The sequence below is a fragment of the Manis pentadactyla genome, chromosome 4 (genome assembly GCF_030020395.1).
Source record: "Manis pentadactyla isolate mManPen7 chromosome 4, mManPen7.hap1, whole genome shotgun sequence".
Classification (NCBI taxonomy): Eukaryota; Metazoa; Chordata; class Mammalia; order Pholidota; family Manidae; genus Manis; species Manis pentadactyla.
The window spans coordinates 188,467,421-188,484,168 of NC_080022.1; the positions used below are offsets into that span (position 1 = coordinate 188,467,421).

The 16,748-nt window shown below is 50.1% G+C and overlaps 1 protein-coding gene across 1 annotated transcript in view; it reads left to right on the top strand.

Annotated features, from left to right (window-relative positions):
• RNF213 (ring finger protein 213) overlaps window positions 1-16,748 on the top strand; it is a 99,930-nt gene that overhangs the window by 24,699 nt on the left and 58,483 nt on the right. The window contains exons 9-20 of the mRNA XM_057501779.1: window positions 83-366; window positions 1,039-1,295; window positions 1,778-1,975; window positions 4,413-4,635; window positions 5,125-5,180; window positions 6,255-6,414; window positions 8,965-9,135; window positions 11,397-11,483; window positions 12,186-12,308; window positions 13,820-14,000; window positions 15,923-16,096; window positions 16,470-16,619. Of these exons, the coding sequence (XP_057357762.1) occupies window positions 83-366; window positions 1,039-1,295; window positions 1,778-1,975; window positions 4,413-4,635; window positions 5,125-5,180; window positions 6,255-6,414; window positions 8,965-9,135; window positions 11,397-11,483; window positions 12,186-12,308; window positions 13,820-14,000; window positions 15,923-16,096; window positions 16,470-16,619 (2,064 nt within the window). The remainder of the gene's footprint in view (window positions 1-82; window positions 367-1,038; window positions 1,296-1,777; window positions 1,976-4,412; window positions 4,636-5,124; window positions 5,181-6,254; window positions 6,415-8,964; window positions 9,136-11,396; window positions 11,484-12,185; window positions 12,309-13,819; window positions 14,001-15,922; window positions 16,097-16,469; window positions 16,620-16,748) is intronic.

Here is a 16,748-nt window from a genome sequence, read left to right on the forward strand (position 1 = left end):
GGGGCAGCCTCCGGGCCAGAGCACCCGGGGCTCAGGGGTTTTGATGATCTTACATATGGACGGCTCTTTCTTCCACCCTCAGACTGGCACCAGTATGATGACATCATTTGTATGAGGCCTCCTGGGAAATTTCAGAGATTTGTGGACTATTTCACGGATGGCACCAAGAGAGACGTGGTGCGGGGGAAGAAGATGGCGGCCGCCGTCATGCTGGACGGCATCTTCAGCGTGCTGCAGACCTGGAGCCTCGTCAATCTGAAGAGCTTCTTCGCGCAGTTCGAGCAGTTCTACGCTGTGGTGCGCGTGCCCATGATCTACGAAGGCCGTGCGCGGCCGTGGAGCTCTCTGCAGTACAAGGAAGAGGAGGTACCAGGCTCCTGGGGGCCACCGGCACCTGCCTCTTCCTGCTTCCTTCCTGGCAGTCGGCACCCCCTCCTCTAGAGGCCAGGCTCAGTGGCTGGAGTGCAAATGGGGGCAGGTAGACCCTTTGGGAACCTCCTGCCCTCCCCATTTTCTCCCTCCTAGTTCCGTTCCCACCTCCTCGTCTGAGCCCCCTTTACCCCCGACCCTCACCTGGCCCTACCCCTACCTCGTTGCCTGGCCCCACCCATACTCCCACCCCCACCTCCTCACCCCCCACCGGCCTCGCTTCCTCACCTGGACTGTGGACCCTCCTTACACGTGCACCCTGTGGTAGCGTGGCCCTGGCAGTCTTGAAACAGACTGAGGGTCACTTCTGAGGTGACAGCTGAAGCCTTCATAGCCCTGGGACCTCCCTAGGGCCCCTCGTCCAGGCTGGGGTTCCCGACTGCACCATTGACGGCAGCTCCCAAAGGCCCAGATCGGCTGGGCCTGGGGCGTGGGGGATCTCGGGCTCCGTGAGGGGACGGGGTGGTGGGGCGCCCCTCTGTGGAGCTGCCCCCGCCCTCAGGGGCCTCGTTCCCCGCCCAGCCGACGTGGAGGTGAAGGGGCAGCTCTCACCGCTTCTGACGGCCTCAGCTCTAAGGGTCTGGTGTCTTCCTTCTTTTCTGGGCTCAGGTGAAGAGAAACCTGTGGGAGTATTTGAAGAAGCAAATGGCCCCATTTCTGGACAGACATAGCGACCGTCTGCCTGAGGACTGCCCAGTGAGAAGTGCATTGAGAATGGGCCTCATCGTCCTTTTCTTAGCAGAAAAGCTCAACTACCCCTTATCCGAACACGAGCTGGCCCGGCTGTGTGGCCTCCTCTGCTCGAATGCCGAGTCACCAGATGCCTTTCACGCTGAACTGAGCCACATCCTTGAAACAGGTCAAAGGTATTTTGTGTGTGTGTATGTTAAGAGACTTTATAGCTCTTAATAATTTTTATCTGATTATAAAAGTAAGTGCCTGGCATAGAATGGATGAAACATGCAAGAAATAACAGCCACCCGTAATTTTACCACTCACTGCCATTTCCTCCGGCCATTTTCCTAGCACATGCATTATTTTTAATGCTGTTACATATTCTGCTGAATATCCTGATTTTGAGGAGCTGTGGGGTATCCCCTGGCTCACCCTTGTGTGTGTACATTTGGGGGGCTTACTAACCCCCTCAACCTCCATTTCCTCAGCTGTCAGGCGTTTGCAGTGGGGCTACAGCAAGGGGCTGCTGAGGGGCGCTTTGCAGGGGTGCCGAGGCAGCCCCGCCTCCCATGCCACCACATTTCTCCCTGGCGTGGTCCCGCTGTGCTCGGCCACCCAGCCAGCGGGTGTGAGGGGCTGCTGTGGGCTCACTGCGGGGCCTGTTTCCCTCCAGCTGGCGAAGGTACCTGGTGGACCTGTGCCGGATGTGCGTGGACAGGATGAAGGAGTGCTGGGTGCCCGTCCTGCCTTTGCTGCACCACTGCATGGAGCTGGCCCCCCAGAGGAAGGACTTGGTGCTGCAGCCTGAGGACACCTGGGCAGCCCTCGAAGGAATCCCGTTCTCAGAGTACCGGGAGAAAATACCAGATGGGTACGTTTCATGGCTGCACTCCTGTACATCAATCTCGGAATAGGAGCCATGCTTCCTGGGCTTCCGTGGAGCACTCATACCTGCCTCTAGTGACAGACAGGATGGGTCACATCTTCTAAGATTGCTTCTTTAAACATTTCAAAAAAAAAAAAAACATTTCAGGCATACAAGGAGTATAAAGAACACAAATGTTGTTGCCCTGAAATCCCAGAGAGCATCGCTGTGGCTACCTGGCCACACGAATTTCCAGGGTTTTGTCCAAACGTGGACCTGTGGGTACTTCGTGTGCTTCCAAAACAAACAATAGGTTATTGTTCTCCAACCTGCTTTTTGTCACTTTATAGTATTTTGTGAACAATTTCTTGTCAGTAAATACACACTTATGTCATTACTGTAATGACTGCTTAGTCATTATAATTTATTTTTATTTAGCCAGTTACTGGGCATGTGAATTGTCTCTGCACATTCACTGTGTAAGCATGCTTTTATGAGCATCCTTGTTATTTCCCTGTCCGATTATTTCCTCAAGATAAATTCCTGAGCATATAACTGCCCAGGCCTGGGCTCTGCACCTTGTACCTGCAAACCTCGAGGGGGTGGAGTGCCCAGTACAAAAGCTTTCTTGGGAGGAAGACACAGAAAGTGCCATTCATAAAAGAGAAATGTTAAATCAATACGAAAATTAAATAAAAAACAGATGTGAATTAAATACAGAAAGGTGAGTGCCACCGCTCATCTCCCAGCACGACTTTCCTCATTTAATCTTCTGTTAGAGAAACAGTTCCAGGTCTCTTCTGCACCCCCCTCCCAATCCAATGGGATCTAGCCTGTAGGTTTCTGGGGAGCAGAACAGTGAGCTAAATTATGTTATTGCTTCTTCACTGTTATTGGAACATTTTGAAGCTAAATCCAAACTAAGATTTTCTTACATGATTATATGTATTTTAAATGTCCTTCAGTGATGTGCAAACTGTGTAGAAATTTAGCTGGTGTCTGTCGAGAATGACATCACTAGCTGTGGTCCCCAAGATCCTGTCTTTCAGACAGAAGAGGCCTTTTGCGTGTCATGAACCCTCTGTCCATATGTTTCTTGTATCTTCTACCCCTGCTGTGGCACCCCGCTTTACTGATTTTCCAATTGTCAGCTTTTGGGGTCTCCAGTATAATGTTACAGACTCAGGATAATTCAAAGACTTCCATGGGGCTCACTTAGCCTGGCTGATCCGGGGCACTCACTCACTCATCAAAATGCTTAATTCATAAATTATCACAACCACCATGGAAAACAGTATGGAGGTTTTGAAAAAGTTAAAAGGTATTAAAAAGTTAAACCAGGACTGCCGTATGATCCAGCAATCCCACTGTGGGTGTGTCCCAAAGGGCCATCACTCTGGTAGAGAGAGCTGCACCCCATGCTCCTCGGAGCATTGTTCCCAGTAACAAAGACACGGAAACAACCTAAGTGGCCATTAGTAAAAGATGTGGTTTACATAAAAATGGAATATTTTTTAGCCTTGACAAAGAAGGAAATCCACTGTTTGTGGCAACGGGGATGGACCTTGAGGGTATTACGCTAAGTGGAATTAGTCTGATGGAGAAGACACATACTGTCTGATCTCACATGTGGAATGTAAGAAAGCTGAACTCAGAAACAGCAGAGCGGTGGTCGCCAGGATCTGGGGGTGGGGGTAAAAGAGATGATCAGAGACTATGAACATTGGCTATCAGATGACTAAACTCTGGAATCTAATGTACAGCGTGGTGGCTGTAGCTAATGATCCTATATTATATACTTGAAAGTTGCTAAGAGTAAGTCTGAAATGTGCTCACCACGAAAAAGAAACAGTAGTTACGTGATGGGATGCAGGTGTTAGCTAATGCTGCATTTTGTGTATGAGTGTATCAAACCAATACGTGGTAACCTTAAACTTACACAATGTCATCTGTCAATTATATCTCATCAAAGCTGGGAAACATGCACAATTCTTAGTGAATTCTTTTATTGTGGTAAAATGCACATAGGATTTGCCACAGACCATATGCAGTGAGCAGTGCAGGGCATTAGGCCCACCCGCGAGCTGCGCGCCCACCCTGCCGTCCGTCTCCAGCCTCCCCTTCCCACAGGCTCTGTCTCCCTGATCCTGGCGACCACCCTTCTGCCCTCCGCTGTGAGTCTGAGCGCCCTGGGTGTTTCGCAGAAGTGGAATCCTAAAGTATTTGTCCTGTGCCGGGCTGATCGCCCTCAGCAGTAGGTCCTCAAGGCCTCTCCATTTTGGTGAATCTTTACCGTTTATTTTCCATTTGATTCACTGCTTAGTGTTTAAATTATTTTTAAAGTCTGAACTTTCTAGGCCCCTCCTAACCCTATTTTACTTTACTCGGTCCGAGTTACTGATCTCACTGCCAGCCTTCGCCCCGTTCGTTTTCCTGTGTGCAGGCGGCAGTTGCTTCAGCTTATGGAAAGAAAGAGGCACCTGCTGCATGTGGACAAGTACCTGTTCCGGTCCTGGCTCAGCGTGCTCCCGCTGAGGAGCCTGGTGCCCTACGTGAAGCAGTTCAGCGACTACCTGAGCTGCCGCCCTGCCTGCGTCCTGGACTGTCTGCTGGGCACCTGCTACCGGTTTCAAGGCCTTGAGGAAGTGTCCTACAGAAATGCGGAGGTCCGTCACTCAAATAGCCTTGAGTCCTTAGCAAAAGTGGATCAGAAACTAAATATGCAGAGCCCGTGATTGTTTTTCTCTGAAAATTTGACAGGATGAAGCCCTTAGAAAGAAGAGAACTGGCAGTGGGTGGGGGCAGCCCTCGGGGCTGCTTTACTGTTTCAGTAACTTGAGGTCGGTAAACTGTAGCCATGTGTTATTTGTGACAGTACAAGACAGGATCCGCGTCGCCGTGGGGGTCGCCCCACTTCCTAGCTGTCACCTCTCCTTTCCCATTGGTGGAGGGGGAGAAGTGGTCACATTCTGAATCCTGATGTGTATTGGTAACAGACAGAAGATGGGCACATGAGCACTTACGAAACCTTGCTCACAGACAGAAAAGAATTCATTATTTTACCTTATTTCTGTTGGATGTTTTTCAGTTTTGTTTTTGCCAAGAAGGTGGCATCACGACTCAGTCTTTCCTGTTTTTCTTTCCTTTACTCCTAGGCTATTGAGAATGTGTTAAAGATGCTGTTGAAACTGCTGGATGCTCATCAGGACAGGTGAGTAGAAAGCAAAGCGTCATCTGTCCCTTGCCCACGGTGCCCCTCCGCTGATGAACAGCCTCCCACATTGGCTCTCCGGGTCAGAAGGTCATCCGTGTATGTCCTGCTTCTTTTTTTAAGTCATTAATGTAATCATCCTGTTTTTTTAAGGGAAAATAATAGATATTAGCTGCTAGGATTTTGTTTCTTTCCATCAGGCCTTTTTCTGTGCATTTTTTTCCATTTACTTTGCCATCATACCGCATATTCATGCTTACATCCCACACTCCTTTAAGCTTTAGTCTGCATGCTTTTTCCAAGTCAGGTCAGCTGAAAATAAAAATGAAAGGTGGCTTTACAGAACTATCTGAATTCATTTGCTCCTGCAAATTTGTGTGGCCTCTGACACCCTGAATCAGGGACAGTATACAGAGTACAGGACAACGAAATAGGCCCATGGGGATGACGTGCTTTTGCAGAGTCTGGGGTCACTTCCAGCGTCGCCTTACCTGAATTCCTAGGCTGCTCAGGATGGAGTGGGTGCCAGGTACCCGTTACTGTCAGGCGCCTGTGAGGCCAGGGAGCTCACCTGTGGCTGGGTGTGACGGGGGCACCCCCGGGGCTGCTCTTGTACCTTCAGAGCCTCCTAGCCAGTCAGTAACAGATGTGAGCCCTGGCCGCACAGAGCTCGGAGAAGCAGCATGTTCTAGCATTTCTTTCTCTTTCTCCCACCCTCCCTGTGTCTACCTGAAATTTTTTCAGATTCGTGTAAATCTTTAGTAATATACATCCCTAGCTTTTTTTTTTTTTTCAAATGGGGAACACACTTGAAAAGAGTTTTTAACTTGTTTTTGTTAAAAAAAAAACCCAAAACAGTTCAGACCATGGAGGCAAACTGGAAGGACTTTGCTTCCTTTTTATCTTAGTCACAAGTTCAAGACTGAAATTTTCCAGATGTTAACCTAAATGGGATGAAATACATGCCTTAGTTGTAGGTATTTTAAAGGGAAGGAACGCGTTATGGCTAATGGAAACTTTTCTCATTTCTGCTAAGTTCCTTTGGTGATTTCTCTTTAACTCTTTGCGGGGTAGGATTCTTGAGGAGCCCTTGACAGTCCTACAGTCCTACCTGACTGTGTGTCTGAAACTTCACGAATCTACCTGCAAAATCACAAAAGAGCAGAAGTATTATGAGATGCCTGCCTTATCTGCTGAGATGGTTTGCAGAATTATTAAACTTAAACCTCTAGTGGTAAGTGGAACACACACATATAATAATGTCATACCCAGGATAGGTATGGGGTTTCAAGTAGCCTCAATTCCAAAAGGAGATGGGCTAATTCTGAGATGGCTGGAGTGGCCCAGAGTGGCTGATTCTGTCATCAGATACTTGTGGCGTATCCGCTTGATGCTGGATTCTGTTCTGGGCATCGAGGATATTTTGGTGAACCAGAGGCTGCGCCCTTGCCCTCCTGGGGCTTCCGTTGGAGGGAGGCAGGAAGAGAAGGGAGGCAGGGAAGGAGTTAAAATGTCAGCAGAGAATCACAGAGGACGGGAAGAGGAGCAGAGCGGGTGGTCGGGGTGTCAGGCAAGGCCCCCTGAAATGCTCTTCCTGTTCGCTCTAATTCAGTCCAGTAGCAGAGTGCACACGTTAAGGGACGTGCCAGTGCCTTCCGAGCAGCTGCGTGCCCTCACGCCACCCTCCGCACCAAGCTCTAGGAAGCCCCGCACTCTGTCCCCTAACCCGGCACACCTTCCAGGGTAGCCACCCTTCTGATTTCTGCCATGTAGATTAGCTTCGCCTGTCTTCGAACTTTCTGTGTTTTGCATCTGGCTTTCATCATGTGTCATCACGTCTCCGAGATTCCTCCGCGTCATTCTGTGTATCAGCACTTCGCCCGTGTTTGCTGTGCGCTGTTCACCCACCCGAGCTTATGAGCTTCAGTTATAGGCAGTGTAAGGTTTTCTGTTGGGACCAGCCAGGTATTTGTTAGCCGTATTACAAGTAGGAACTGTGACGTTAGGGATGTAAAATAATTTTAAGTAGAGTATATGTTTCAACTTTATTTCGTTCAGTTGGTCTCCTTTAGAATACCATGGACACATTTTAAAATAAATATTGGTAAAATGGTGGCTTCCTCCTGAAGTGGGTGTCATTTAAACCATCATAAGCAGGTGCCAACGTCCAAATAAACTGTTAAGAAATTCGTTAGTTGTTTAGGGTGTATTTCCTGGCAGAAATCACTGTCTTAAGATTGTTTGGGACCTCATATTAGTGTAATCCACAATGTGGTCAGAACACTGCCCACGCCAGAAAAACAAAGCTTTGTGAAACTGAGGTGAGACACAGGAGAAGCATGAGGAGGTTCCGGAGAGCTTTGGTAGGATGCTGGTGTAAAGGCTGATGGGATTGACAGGCGGCCACATGGGAGGAGACGAGGAGCAGAGGTGAGGGCTCTGGCTTAGATTTCGGGGCTTGGGTTGTTCACTTATGCATCCCTGCCTGGCCCAGTGTGGGCACAGGGGACAGACACTAGATGGAAAAGAGGAGGGTCCTGGCACCAGGACTTGTAGGAGGGGCGCCACCCAGCAGGCACAGTTGTATCTCAGGGCTCAGTGCTAAGCTGGATTGCCAGTAAGATGCCCCGGGAGCAAAGGGCAGGGCCTTCAGAGAGCGCCGGTGTTCCCGCGCCTCAGAGTCAGGGAGGGGGAGCCCGTGTGGGGGGCCTTGGAGTAAGGGCGGCGTAGCTGGAGGAAGCCGAGTTCTAGGGAAGGCTGGATCACAGAGGGCGTGCACACCGGGCCAGAGCTTCTGGATTGTTCTGGAAGGTTCTGTGCCCTTCCCAACCCCTCCCACATGGCTAGCGCTTCCTCATCCTTCAGGGCAGAGCTCCCTGCCACCCTCGCTGGGCACAGCCTCCTCTGTGTGCCTCGAAAATGCCTTGCAGTTTTCCCACTGGCACGCGCCACAGTTTCCACCACAGGCTTGTCCGTCTGTATGTCTGTGCACCGCTGGTCTCCTGCTCCAGCAGGAATGGCGTCTGCTTTGCCACCACATCTCCCAGCCTTGGGGCACATGGTGGTTCTCGGAGCCTCCAGAGGGAGGGAGTGGCACCAGGTCCAGTCATTGTGGGTCCTGACACTTACAGTGTGTGTTGCAGAGAACGCTTGCGTGCGCGCGCGCGCACACACACACACACACACACACACACGCAGGTGTGGGGGCTGGTAAATGTGCTTCTGGTGAGGACGGAGGAAGGAAGGGAGGCAGGCATCACAAGAGCCTGATGCTGGGGAAAGGGATTTTGGGGAGAATAAAGGAGAAGCCGCACCCAAAGACAGCAAGGAGAGCAGGGGCTGGGCTCCCTGAGGCCACAAAGGCCCGCTGGTGTCGGGGGTGCAGGGCTTGCACGGCCCCCTCGCCTGGGTCCTCCGGGCCGCCGGCAGTGCTGCTGGGGGGCCTTTCCCATCCCCTGGAGGAGGTGTGACGGTGTTGCCTCCAGTTGGGCCATGGAGATCCGCCCATCGACAAGGCGGTCTGGTCTGATGCCCCTGGACAGGGTGGCTGAATGTCACATTAATGACCTTGCTTCTCTCCCCATTTCTCCCAAGTCATCCGTGTTCCAAACACTCAGAGGAAATTGAAGTGCTGTAGGCTATGCCGGTGCCAGTGCTGGTGCACGCATGTGCGGCTGCAGGGCCGAAGCCGTTGGCTCTGCAGACCGGTGAGGCAGCCCGCAGCTCCCCGACTGATAATCAGTGTCTCTCTCTCTCCCGCCCTCTCCCTCTCTCCCTGGAGCAGGCCTCTCCCGAAGGGCAGGGAAATGAAATGGGAAAGAAGAATTCAGTAAAAGCAGTCTTCCAAGATACCCTCACCACTACTAGGACTTGGCTCAAGAGGATCTTTAGGAGGGGCATGTTCCAGAACACATATGAGCGTCCTGTCTCATTCGTTTATCATGATGAGATCGAGGTAAGCTCCACCTAGGCAGAGGGGATGCTGAGCAGGGCCGCAGCCAGGGGATCCCACCCTGGATGGTGGTGGCTTCCCCAATGGGGTGGCCCCAGCGGTGCTCAGGCAGCCCAGCCCAGGGACACAATCTCCCCCGGCCTTCCATCCAGCCTCAGAGCAAAGTGGGTGCCCCTCCCTCTGTTTGTGAGGACTTTGAGCCAGCTGCCGGGACACGATTCTAGAAAGAGGAAAGCAACCCAGCCAACAGCCCTCTGACCTCATTTAGCCAGATTTCAATAAGCTGTTGCCTGACAGGGATATGTGAACAGGATAATCACAAAGTCATGCAGATGGAGCTGTGCATGAGCAGAGACAGCTGAGACTCGGGATCTCTCAGACTTAACCTGCCCACAGAAGGGAAGGGGTCGTTAACCCGAATGCCTGGAGCACGGAACCTGAGCGCTCATGCTCAGAGGAACAAAATGCACGTGAATCTTGAGCTTTATTTAGAACCTTGTCTGATGGTGGAATGGATGTAGCAATTCTGGAGTATTGTGCGTGCACTGTAAGGCCAGGCAAATGAGTGCAGTTGGAAGCCAGGGCTCCTTCTGGCTGTGTAGGAGGGAAATGTGGACCAGGGAAGCAGGAACACCCCAGGGATTGGAAGAAGCCAGTGGTCCTCTGCATTTGGGATCCGGAAAGCAGCAGTGACCTTCAGCTCTCTCCACACCAAGTGCCTGGAAGTAGCCTCCCTTTCCCTCCAGCACACAGAGCCCAGCCATGGCTTCTGAGGACCATCCCCACCGAAGGAAGCCTGTGCTTCCGGAATCAACAGCAAGTCCAGGGCTGGGAAGGAAGGGTGGAGCCAGAAGGGAGCAAGTGCCCCAGGACGGATGGCGGCATGTCCCCGGGGCACAGGACTCGCTGCAGTACCGTGTCCTAGGTTAGACCCTGGGAGGCAAAGGGACGCTCGTGAGATCCAGGTAGGCCTGCAGTGTGGTTGGTGGTGATCTGTCAGCCCTGACTTCTTAGCCTTGACAGCTAGGCGCTGCGGCTGTGTGACAGGGTCTAAGCTCCATATGTGGGAGAGCGCTGTGTTGTCTTCACACTATTTCTATAGATGTAAAATTATTCCACGTTTTTAAAGGAAGGTGAAAGAAGCAAGCCTGAAGGGGCTTTGGCTGGCCAAGCCAGGCAATTTGAATATCCAGAAGAGTTGTACCAGGGGTGGATTCAGTTCACTGATATTTTAAACATGTTTACAGAACAAAAAGGGGGAGGGAGGCAAGCCTTTTTTTCTTTTGTAGAAGAAAACTGAGTACTAATGTGTAGAAGAAACCGTTGCGGTAGAAAGTCCTCGTTCTGTAGCACGGTGGTGACAGTGGGCTCGTGAGAGCCAGCCACCGATGCCGCAGTCAGGAGCTAGAAGGTGTCAGAGCAGATAACAGAGTCCCCCCCCCCCAATGCAGATTCCCTCCTAATACAGAGGAGGGACGAGCCCCTGGGCAATGGGGCGATGTGGCGGAGTGGCCAGCCCTGGTGTGGCGAGGACCCCATGCCCTCTTGTCTGAGGGCCAGCAGCATCTCCGACATGTGAGGCAGATGGGGGGAAGGTGCCTGGCCTACACAAAGTACATTTTCAGTGTAGTGCCACTGAATAGTGTTCCCACCAAAAACACTTCATATGACTCTGAGTCGTGGGAGCATTTGGAGACAAGTCAGGAGGGGGGTCGGTGTAAGACAGTGGACTGTGCACAGGGCCCCTCGTGAGCTGTGCTGGGCATGGCGCCTGTGCTCTGGGGGTGTGGCCATGGTGGTAGCGACACCTGCCCAGGTCCCTGGCAGGCCAAGTGACGTGACACCTGCATTGCGCCTCCCAGTGGTTCGGGGGAAGAATGTGGGTCTTTATAGGGAGACTCGAGAACGTGATGGGGAGATAAATGTTTTTGATAGTCACACCTGGGGGATCTGGTGGGAGGTATGTGGTGTTTGCCATTCTTGCAAGTTGTCTGTACATTTGACATTTTTTGGAAAAAACAAACAAACAGGGAAATCTTTTCAGAATAAAAACCAGTTGCACAATGGAAGGACCTAATGGTCGCCTGATGCAGCCAGGGCCCTGCATTTCCTGGGGCTGAAGGCGTTGCCCTGATCGGCACTGACAGGGCTTGCCAGTGACAAGCATCAGGACGCAGGGGTCCTCAGTGCCCAGGGCTCTGGGTCTTACCACAGCCGCCTTTTGTGTAGGATTAGGCTGTGGTACTGACGCATGCATGTTGCAGGTCTGGAGGCGGCTGGTGGAGATGCCCTTCCCCCTGGAGCGCTGGAGGGAGTCCTTGCTGGGGGACATGGAGGGGAGAATCAAACAGGTACCGGCGGGTGGGGTTCTGTTCAGGCGTGGGATAAACCGAAGCACCTGTAACAACCCATAGATGTATGTGAACGGAGCGCTTGAATGGACAGCGCTGCTATGCCGGGGCATGGGGTAAACCTGAGCTGCATTCTGAGCCAACCTTAATAGTTGGATGTTCTGGGATATAGCTGGATACCTGCAGTGAGGCTCTGAGAAGAATAAGGGGACAGGGCCTTGCCGCCAGCAGAATCCCAGGCACAGCCCGGGCAAACCCTCCTTATTCAGGAACTCTGGTTGGCTTCTTGGTGACAGGCACCTCATTAAACCCAGTGACGGGTGGGGAAAATGCAAAAGGGCTCCTCATTTTTAAGCAAGTCCTGTTACTCTAGGAAAATGAGGGTTCTTTTTAAACATGGCATGAGAATTGTATATGTAACTGTTAAATGGATGTTTTTAAGAAAGTGGAAGCGAGGAAAAAGTCACTTATTTTTCAAGATTACATGTTTCCGTGAGCTGCTGTGCAGAGAGGCCTTTTCTGTGAAGTGGGAAGAGAGGTGGTCTGAATTGTAGCCTTTTGGGGCCAATGTAGGGGGTGAAGTACTTGCTCAGCATGGATGTGAAGTTAAAATAATGGCAGGTGAAAGTACAAGGGTGCTTTCATTCTGCAGAGTAGGCACGTGGTGCCCCAAAGCTCTCAACCCTCGTCTCCATCCTGCAGGGGACACCTCTCGCCCAGATCTCTGTCTTCTGCAGCACCCAGTGGGTCTCCGTAGGCCCAGAAGACAGGGTGTCAAAATGCTTTCAGAAGTGTGTCATCGAAGCTGTGAGCTCCGCCTGCCAGGTGAATGCCCCTGCCTTGGGGAACGCTCTTGGATTCATCAGTTAAAGGCTGTTGGCACCTGCTGGTTTGGAGACCCTGCACCGACACAGGGGTCCCCCTCCTAGCCTAGAGGAACGGTTCTGAAATCCAGTTCCCTTGACCCACTCCTAGAAATGCCGCTCAGCTTCCTGCCAGCCCACGTTGTCACAGCCACTCTCACACAACCTTGAATGAAGCAGCCTGGCAGGTTGCACCTAAATACCCCATTATCATCAGTGAGAGTGGATTTGTTTTGTCTGACCACTTGCTTTGCAGGTGTGCAGGAAAGGACTCCAAAGGTCGACAAAGCAGTGTTGGAAGAAAAATGTAGGGAGCTGAAAAGATTTTAACAGTTCATATTGGGCTTTTTTTTTTTCCCTTGAAACGTGGAAAGAGATTCTGTCTCACAGCCGCTTAGGAGTAGCCTTACTCCATGTATGTGTGTGTGTGTGTGAGAGAGAGAGAGAGAGAGAGAGAGAGAGAGATCTTTAGGGTTTTTTTATATATAAGATCATGTCATATGCAAATAGAAATAGTTTTACTTCTTGCTATCCAATCTGGACACCCTTTATTTCTTTTTCTTGCCTGATTACTCAGGCAACACCCTCCACTGCACCGTTGAGTAGAAATGGGGCGAGTGGATGTCCTCGTCTTGTTCCTGATGTTACCAGGAAAGGTTCAGTCTTGAATCACTGAGTCTGATGTTGGCTGTGGGTTTTTACAGATGCCTCAGGTTAGGGAAGTCCCTTCTATTCCTGGTTTGTGGAGTGTGTTCATATTGGATTTTGTGCCGTGCTTTCTCTGCATCTATTGAGGCAGTCCTGTGCTTTTTTCCTATTGATACAATGTATTGCATTACCTGATTTTTAATTTTTTTTATGTTAAACCAACCTTTCATCCTGGGATGAGTCCCACTTGATTGCGGTGCATCATCCTTTTTCTGTGGTGCTGGACAAGTTTCTTCCTTCCCTTCAAATATCAGAAAGCATCTGTACTAAACTACCTTCACTCTGTTTTTTTACTAATTACTAAAACTTTTTCTGAGAACTTTGAGTGTAAAGAAGGAAAACACTTTGTTTTTTTGGTGGAGCATCAGAAGGAGAATTACAGTGGATTTGCAGCCTTTAAAAGAATTACAGTGTAGGAACCCAAAGTACCACATGTATTCATGGCTTGTTCATGATGTACCTGGTGTTTTTCATGATATGAAAGTCTAGGAAAAGGTAAAAACTGGCAGCGAGTCAGAAGGAAAGGGGCTGTGACTTGTGGGTTGTGTTCTGTGTGTATTTGTGTGCATGTGTCCCACATCGTGTCACGTAAGAAGACCGAACACAGGGAGATGGAAATGCCTTAAGAAAAGGTAAAGATTTTACTCTTTTGCTTTTTTTGAGTCCCAGAAGAGTTCCAAAATGCTACTGGGCAAGTAGTTTACTTCCTTTATTCAAAAGCAAACCAATAAAAAATACATCCTAAACTTCTCTCCTTACTTCTAGTCTAATACCAGTATCCTTGAGAGAATCTCCTCCTGTGACTTGTGGAAACTGGGGACCCTTGTGTCTGCTGTGATCACGAAGTCCTGGCCGAGAATCAATGGGGAAGTTGTGGTCACCCTGGATGAGGTCCTAAAACACCTGCTTTTTTGGCCAGACACCAAGCATGTCTTGAAATTGTTTGGTATGTTTATGGGTGTGTGTGGGGAAAATCTGCTCTGTCCACTCGGTGTCCTCCTGCCCCCTGGCGAGGGCGGGCTATTTGACGTGATACTCAGGAAAGGCTGATGTTTGACAAAGGAAGCAGATTGGATGGAGGGACCCAGGAGGGTCCAGGGTACCTTGCAATGTAAATAAGAACCAATACTGAAAATCGTCATCCTTTGAGTACTTGCTGTGCACCTGCCACTATTGCACATAGAGTCCTTGAAATGGTCCCAAACATCCTCCTTAAGATCCCCATTTTTCAGAAGAGGAAACTAAATTGGAGAAGGTAGTGTGACTTAAAGGTCTGGGAGATAAGGATTAAGAACTAAAATTGAAACCCAGGTGTGTCTGGCTCTAACACACACTCTCTCACTCTGAGATGGATGGAAGTGTCCGATCCAGTGTCGGCCCGAACAAGACCTAAGCACTGTCCGATTCTTCTAACTGCACCCCCTATGTCCCCAAGCTCTTTGTGATCAAAGTTGGGGAGACACAGGTGCCGCCCTGAAAGCATCGTATTTAGGTTGACCTGTATGTTGTTAGACATAGAAGGCCCTGGATGTGGACCTGAAAATCCCAGGTTGGATTATTCCGATTCTCAGTTCCGTCAAATCACCGGGCAGCCAAGGAGCAGCTGAGTTCCCACGTGTGGCTGTGGGAGAGAGAATCACATCACTGATGTGGGACTTTTATGTATGTTATTAAAAGCTCCTCACTTGAAAGGTCATATTTGTATTTTCGTATTAATAGAACTTATTTTTAGAGTACTTGTAGTTTCACAGGAAAACTGAGCAGAAAGTACAGAGTTCCCGTATTCACACCTCCCGCCCCTGACACAGTTTCCCCTGTTAATACTGTCTTGCTTTGACGTGGTGCATCTGTTACCCCCGTCTATCCAGGCCTGGTATGTCAGTGATAACTGACGTCTGGAGTTTGCATTAGGGCTCACTCTTGGTGTTGTTCAGCCTACGGGCTTTAACAAGTATGTAATGACGTGTCCACCAGTGTAGTGTCATACAGAGTCGTTTCAGTGCCCTAAAATGCCCTGTGCTCCATCCATTCACCCCTCCTTGCCCCCTCCCCTGCAGTTGTCTTTTCCAGAACGTTATACAGTTGGAAGCATATAGCATGTGGCCTCTTCAGACTGGCCTCTTTGAGCAAATGCATTCGAGGCCCCTTTTAATCGCTTATTTCTTCCTGTCCCTGAGTAACATTGCATCGTGTGGCTGGACCATAGCCTGTTTATCCATTCACCTACTGAAGGATACCTTGGATGCGTCCAAGATTTTGCAATTATGAATAAAGTTGCTGTGTTTGTTTTTAATGGTGCAGATAAATTTGGTCTAATACTGTGCAGCCCTAATATTATGGGGAGATAAATCTCTGGTGGTTCAACTAAGTAGATTTAAAAATTCTACCCTCTAAATTGATGCTCAAATTCACATTCAGAATTTTGCAAGATAGCAGAGCTGCAGGGAGGATCAGGTCGTCCATTGATGCTTCCCTGTTTCCATAATGAAACGGGCCCCACGGGCCGTTCAAGGGCCCTTGCTGGGTGTGAGGGCATCCAGGGGAGGGATCCTCAGCGAGGAGGCATCTGAAGGAGGTCGGTGAAGGTTGAGGGGTCTCAGGTACTGAGGGGGCACGGAGTTTAGAAACCTGAGAAATGTTCTCCTGGCTGGTTTGGCCGTTGGAGAAATCACCTTCGTGAAGGAGGAAGTCAGCGGGCAACAGGTTTGGACAAGGCAGAGGCGGAACCTAGTGGTTCGGGAAGCGCGCGTAGGAACTCAGAGTGCCTTGCAGAACGGCGGCTTGCTGGGAACCCTCCTGCGTAACAGGGACGGGGGGGGCCCGGAAGTGGGGTGCCCATGGTTTTACCTCTGTTCTTAACCTGATCAGGAACCAACAAGACGGTCTTAGCGAACATTACGGAGAACGGCAAGAAGCTGATGGCGGTTGTGGACAATGTGCTTGCAAAAGTCACCGGGGACCTGTTGAGTGGAACGATTTTAGTCGGACAGCTGGAGCTGATCCTGAAGCACATGAATCACTTTCTTGACATCTGGCAATTGCGTGAGTGTCAGGCCAGGATGTGGACTTAACAGTCAGTGAGGGGTTCCAAGGATGAGGTCTGTTTGCCTGTGTGTGTTGTGGGGGTGATGTTTGTCGTCTGTGTGATGAGTGGCTTTCTGGCCAGTAAGTTGCAGAGGTTGGCTTTGCATCCTCAGGAAAATAATGGGAAAATTATACAACGCTGACAAGAATACCTGCTCTGTTTTCATTCCACATTGCTGAGCACGTGGGCCGCTTGAGAACGTGGCTGTGTGTGCGGCTTTATCGCTCTGCGGCCTTGAATGTGGAACGGATTTAAAGGGAGGTGCAAGAAGTGGGTTGCCATGGAAAAGGATATGTTTGTTTGACTGGGTTACATTTTTTATCCCCCCAGAGAGAGAAAGTATTTCACTCCAGGAGAAAAAACATGATATGAAGAAGGTGCTGGATTGGAGAAGGAATGAACTAATATTCCTAATGAGAGAGAAAAGATGCGTTGACAGCCTCCTGAAGATGTGTGGGAAGGTGAAGCACCTGATAAAAGGTGGTATTCTTAGGAATTGAAATAAAATCAAGGGGTGTCTTTAGGGGAGAATGGCCGAGGAGGACACAGTAAAACCTATCGTAATCATGGTGCTGCATCTTGGAGGGGAGGCTTTAGTAATGTGTTCAT